The sequence below is a fragment of the Solanum tuberosum genome, unplaced genomic scaffold (assembly GCF_000226075.1).
Source record: "Solanum tuberosum cultivar DM 1-3 516 R44 unplaced genomic scaffold, SolTub_3.0 scf00755, whole genome shotgun sequence".
NCBI lineage: Eukaryota > Viridiplantae > Streptophyta > Magnoliopsida > Solanales > Solanaceae > Solanum > Solanum tuberosum.
The window spans coordinates 93,951-100,443 of NW_006239669.1; the positions used below are offsets into that span (position 1 = coordinate 93,951).

Consider the following 6,493-nt stretch of genomic DNA (forward strand, 5'->3'; position numbering starts at 1 on the left):
TTGGGGTCCTTTAGTATGTTGTATAAGAAAAATAATTATTATGGTATATAATTTGATATAATTTTATCTAATATTTGGTTGTAATTAAATTTAATTTTGTATAACTTAATGTCATATTACTTTATTAAGTTTCGATATCACAGATAATATTTCTATTGTGTGCTTTTAAAGATCCACAAGGTAAAAGTTGTCTTCCATACTCGAACAAGGCCACAAGAACCATTAGCTGGCCAAATCTATCTACCCAGAAAAACAATAAATATTTGAAAGGAAAAAATGAGAATGTGTTAAAAGACAAAATTGTCTTTGCCACCTCCAACTACAAGTCAGTTGGCACTAAAAAGACATGGATGATAGGTTTTTCCCTCATGCTACAACAGTGGAGAACGTCTATGGATTCTCTTTTCGGAAACCTATTTCATGTTTTCAACTATTCGCAAGTCTATCTCTAGCCTCAGTATCAGAAAGTTCAAGTCATTCACTTCTTCTTCTTCGACTTGTTGGAGAGCGATTGAGAATATGCAGTTCCCTGCATAAACACACACAAGGAGATCGAGATCATACCCAAGTCCAAACATAAAGAGAAATCATTTTAACATGATTTTAGAAATCTAGACAATTAAATATTTCCAATAGTAAAATAAACCACCACAAACCTCAAGCCATTCATCCGTGGATGCATCTGTTGTTGCTGTTCCAACTTCAACCTTTGCCTTTGGTGCTCTCTTAGTTTTCTATACATACATCAAAGAAAGAAAATCAAAGGTTAAAAAGGAAAAGGACCAACAGAAGTGCAATATACACTTTTCGGACTATAACACATTTACAATAAGATTGTCTCGGCCCCATAGGTAAACCCCTCATACATTTTGTGCTCTTACAGTAATGCCCATATCTAACTGTCACCACCATATCAAGTCTCAGTCAGTACCAAATTCTAAAGATTGTTGACACCAAACTAAATCATACCATGTCAGGAGGATAGGGGTGTATGAGAGGAAAAGTATAACCCTAATCACGAATGAGGCCATTCACACATGTATTTATCAGTCCACTCAGTAATTCTGATGCACTAGCAATATTCTTCTGCTCTCATGAGGTGCTTATATAAAGAGTAAATGTAATCACCTTTGAGAGATTTTGTATCTGACCACGAATCCAGAATCCAAGAAGAACAAGGAGGGCAATTCCAAGACAAAACAAGAAAACAGACTCAACACTGAGAAGACCACCAGGCTCAGTCACTTCAATAGTGCCATTGTAGAATGTACTTTGAAAAGGGTTCTGGTCTATCTCATAAACAATAATACCGACAAGATCAAAGCTTCCAGGCTGCAACATTAAATAAAAATTATTCAGAGTATGAACCAACAGCAGCATTTAAGTGTGAGCAAAAGAAGTACAAAAATAAGCAGATAATAAAAGAGAAAAGCAGTACAAATGTTTGGCAAGCAACCAACCTGCATAAATTTGCTGACAGCAAATATATATGGGAAAGTGGCCTGAGCAGAAGGTGGAACTGTAGCATTGTTAAAAGCCTAGGAAATGGGAGAAGATGCAAAATTAGCAAGGTCTCTAACCCAAATGACAGTGAAATAGCATGAAAATAGATGACTCATTTGAGCAGGAACTCCAGATTAACAACAGATGATCACCGGAGCTTTCATCCTGTAAAGCATAATTAAGCAATCGCTGCCCTTGTGACATATAAATTTTTTTCTTTACTTCCAAGATAATCTTGAAGTGATATTTTCTTCTCAAATAATTTACCATTTGTGTTACTTTAAGAACTTATCAATTTGAGTAGCAATCATATTAAGAAATAAGACAAAAACCCAAATGGGGAAAAACTGTTTCAATCGTGAGAAGAATGAGTTTTGTATACAAGCTCATTCAACTGGCAGCTAACCAGCTCACATCCCTTGTTTTTCCGCCCCGGGTGGGGGTGGGTATTATTAGTCTCAACTGCTTCACCTTAAATTTAATATCCATTTTGAATGATATGTAGTATGCACCATCAAAATTGAATTAGCCACCACTATCGGCAAAGCACACCCCCAAGCTTCATAGGAGGAGCTCATTCCAGCAACTATTAACTCCAATTCTATTGAGTCAGGGAAAGATTAATGGCAACTGAACTTAGTGCAGCTTGAAAAACAGACAACACACACTAAACAATCAACAACATGCAATCCATGAAACACTCTGTATAAGAAAATTTATAGAAAGCCCTACACAACTTCAGAAGTTTTTATCGAATTTATATTTTATCTGTCCATGTCGAATAGATAACAATATAATTAACGTTCCAGTTTCTGGGGTATTTCTGTAATATTTCATTAAACTTGGACCTTGCACAAATAGTGGAATGTACTTTTTGGGTGAAGTATTAGTGATCTAAACTTTTCTATGAACAAGTCAAGAGGCTCAGAGCAATCACAATTCATGTCTATTGCTTGGTCATTCTTGATATCCTTTTAAAATAGAAATACATTTTGGAGATTTTCATACACATAAATGTTTAATTTTTTTTTTTCATTTTTCACATTGTAAAACTGAAAATGATCTGCTCATTCTCGTCATCCTAAATCAATGTGAATTAACCTAAAAATTAAATAATGACCTTATTATTCATTAAGTGTACTAAATGTTCAAAGTTTTCTGACCACCAACTTTTAAGAAAATCAAAACAACCCATTTGTTAAAACCAGAAAAGTTAAGGGCCCTGACTACAACTTGCTTGAAAATTGGCTTGCTACAAAAGCAAGTGCATGAAACTTTAGCTAAATAAGGAAACTATTAACCTTAAGGTTAAAAGTCAACATGGAGAAACCTTAAATAAGATTGAATGTGACCCGAAGAACTCAAAACTCAGTGGATAGGTAAATTCCAGCTTAAAGAACCAAAATAACAAGTAAAATAAATTTGAGATAAGAAGTTTTTCTTTCAGCATAAAGGACATAATATACCACAAATATTATGGAAGAAGCAGAGTGTGTCCTGATTTCTACCAAAAAATAAATCCAAACAATTACCTGTACAGACAGATTTTGAACCAAATAGCGGTGATCAAAAGGAAGGTGTACGCTGGCTTGGATTGCAATGATATTCAAACTTGAATCCCCTGTAATAGGCACCCAAAATTGGGAAATGAATCACTAAAATTAAGCACTTGAAGGGGAGGATAAATACACTGAAACACAAAAGGATTACCATCATTTTTCATTCCAACTAACAACTCACTTTCCTCACCAGCTGCCACTACTGCAAAGACGAAGAAATATGTTCTGAGAGATGCAATTCTTAAACTATTAAGTACTATCATTTACGCAAAACAAGGAACAAAGAATAAAGATACAAAACAGAAAGGGATTAACTTACCCTTAGAAGGGTTTTTGGGGAAAACACAAACCGTCTCAATCCCAGGTGCGGGACTAAAACTATCACTGCCAAAATCTTGGACATCATCATTAACAATTCCAAGATCTCCTGCTTCTCCAGTGCCTTCTACCACATCTGTTTCAGGGTCGGATTGACATCTAGCAACTATGCAGAAAGTCAAAACAATAAGAAACCAACATGAAATGCAGGAAATATTTGAAAGGGGACTCCTCCTAATAATCAACTGCAAAAGCAGAAAAACTAATAAGCAAATCAGCTATACAAATCCTCTGTAACCTTTCTTCTATAATCATGCCCAAGTCTAGAAGACAATAGTCAATAAGGTATGCAAACATCAAGAATAACTAACTGAAACCTGAAAATCAAGCAACTGAACTACTCTATTAGGTGGGATCTATGCATGCATCAACAGTTCTTTCCAATGTAATATATAAAATGAGATTATCAAATCAAAGAAAGTTAATTTAACTACCGCATTACTAGTACAACGTTTCCACTATTGCCACCCACAGCTCAATTCAAATTCTGACTTATTTCCAAATACTAAATTTTGATTAAACTTCCGTTTCTAAATGGAGAAGATTATCAAGGTATGTAGCCTTAGCATTCAGAGACAGATTTACTCAACAAAGACAAATCACATATTCACATCCCACACCACATCAACTAGGACGATAACATAATTGGAAACAAATACATAAAAGAATTTCAAAAACAAACAGCAAGAAGCTGATATTTGCCAGTGATCTCGAATATCTAGTGCATCTCAACTTTTAATAGTAAATAGAAACCTTGATTGCATCGAATTGAATGTCAATTTCAAAGATCACACAAAGGATTAAAAGACATTGAAGAATATACAGAGGAGAGATCTGGATCTGAGAATAACGCACCTTGAAGAAATGATGAAGAGAAGAGAATGAGAGCGAGGAAAACAGAGAAAACCCTAATTGACATTGTAGATCGAAGATGAAGATGAAGAGGAGAGAGGTAACAGAAATGTAGAGCTGAGCTAAGAGGGACAAAAAAAGCCCAGCAAAACCAGCAGTTTTGTCGTTTTTCGGCGACGGTAAAACAGAGGAATAGGAAGTGAATCTCCTCGTGTTACGAAATACGGATATCCAAACCAAACCAATACGGGGGCCCAACTTAACTTTTCCAATTAACCAACGTTTTTTTTATGGAAAAATTAGCTATCCTATTCTTTTAAAAAAATAAAAATATTAAAGCCTTATTTATTTTCATTAAAATTAAAACGTCTGAATCTCAATGTATATTTGAATATTAAGATATGCATTAGGCTTTATTTGTTTGTATTTAATAAAGGTTTGAAACTTAATCATTCAGATTCAATCCATTCAGTGTGTTTGATTTTTAGATCTGAATCTCAATCATTCAAATTAAACTCATTAACTTCATTTGTTTCTTTTTTTAAAAAATAAAAATTCTTAATGGATCTAAAATGATCTACTTGAATCAAATTTATAAGAGAGTCTTAACAACATTCATTTAAGGGAAAAGGGTCAAATATGCCCCTAAACTATTCGAAAAGGTCTAGATATACCCCCGTTTAAAGTTTGGTTCACTCGTGCCCTCGCCGTCCAACTTTTCGTCTAGATATGCCCTTATGGGCGTTAAATGCCAAATGAAATTGTCACGTCATTTTTACATTACCACGTGGCATTTATATTAAAGGGAAAAGGGTCAAATATACTCCTAAACTATTCGAAAAGGTCTAGATATACCCCCGTTTAAAGTTTGGTTCACTCGTGCCCTCGCCGTCCAACTTTTCGTCTAGATATTATAAACTACCCGACCCGTTTTCAACAAAAAAAATCGGTAAATCCCGAAAATGAGTAATTGACTAATAAAAAATAGGAAAAATATGAAGAAAAAAAATATAAAATTAACGCCAAAAATTCACAAATAAATAGAGTAACCTTAAATTCAACAATTTCAACAATTTTTTAAAATTTTTATTTTTTTCGATAAATCATGAAAATGAGTAATTGATTAATAAAAAATATGAAAATGACTTTATGCTGAATTTTTAGGTTATATTTTTCATATTTTTTATTAATAAATTACTCATTTTCAGGATTTATAGGAAAAAAATAAAAATTTAAAAAAATTGTTGAATTTAAGGTTACTATATTTATTTGTAAATTTTGGGGTTAATTTTATTTTATTTTTTCATATTTTTCCTATTTTCATTAGTCAATTACTCATTTTCGGGATTTACCCAAAAAAATTTGTTGAAAACAGGTTGGGTAGTTTATTTAAAAGGGGGGTATATCTAGACCTTTTCGAATAGTTTAGGGGTATATTTGACCATTTTCCCTTTAATATAAATGTCACGTGGTAATGTAAAAATGACGTGGCAATCAAGATGTCTCTTCCTCTCTTTTCTCAATCAAAGACTATATTTTTTTCTTTTCAGCTGATAAGTTTTTATAACTTTTACAAGTATTTCGTTTAGTATTATATATATATTAATAATTTTTTGGGTTGTATTGATGTTTGTCAAGATCTCTTGTTGTCATAATTTATATTGTGTCTATTGATGTTTATCAAGAACTCAAGGTTTCTGTCAAACAAATATTGGTCAAAATTTAAAAATAACTATATAAAATATACAACTATGTATATACTTGAGGTCTCTTAATAAAAAATGTTTTGTACCACTAATTTTATTTAGACTCGTTGATCATCAAACACTACTGGTGAGAATATACTAGATATATTGTTATTGTTATATTATTTTACTAGATTAATTTTTGCTTTTATATTGTAAACATGAAGTGCTTTTCTCTTCGCTTTTTATCTTTTTATCTTGATTGTCTTTGTTTAACTACTTTTTCTTGCATCCGTTCACATATTGTATTTATTATATTTTAATATTTCATTATGGAACAATTTATATTAAAATTATTGTTATTGTTTTAAAATTTAATCTTCTATTATTTAAAATTTATGAATGATGTGTTTTGTTACTGTGCGAAGCACAGTCAAATTAACTAGTTTAACTATACACAAGATTCTATTTCCATTATAGATCACTTTTATTCATGATTACGTTTCTGATTATGAC

General features: G+C 32.3%; 1 protein-coding gene across 1 annotated transcript; it reads right to left on the reverse strand.

Moving 5' to 3' along the window:
- Window positions 1–160: 160 nt before the first annotated feature.
- On the reverse strand, window positions 161–4,510 carry LOC102601148 (translocon-associated protein subunit alpha-like). The gene is made up of 8 exons (XM_006367271.2): window positions 4,296–4,510; window positions 3,382–3,546; window positions 3,214–3,264; window positions 3,036–3,124; window positions 1,461–1,538; window positions 1,129–1,332; window positions 657–734; window positions 161–529 (listed from the first exon to the last, which is right to left on the reverse strand). The coding sequence occupies exons 1-8, from the start codon at window positions 4,357–4,359 to the stop codon at window positions 479–481; spliced, it is 780 nt and encodes a 259-aa protein (XP_006367333.1). The 5' UTR covers window positions 4,360–4,510; the 3' UTR covers window positions 161–478.
- Between the last annotated feature and the right edge of the window lie 1,983 nt (window positions 4,511–6,493).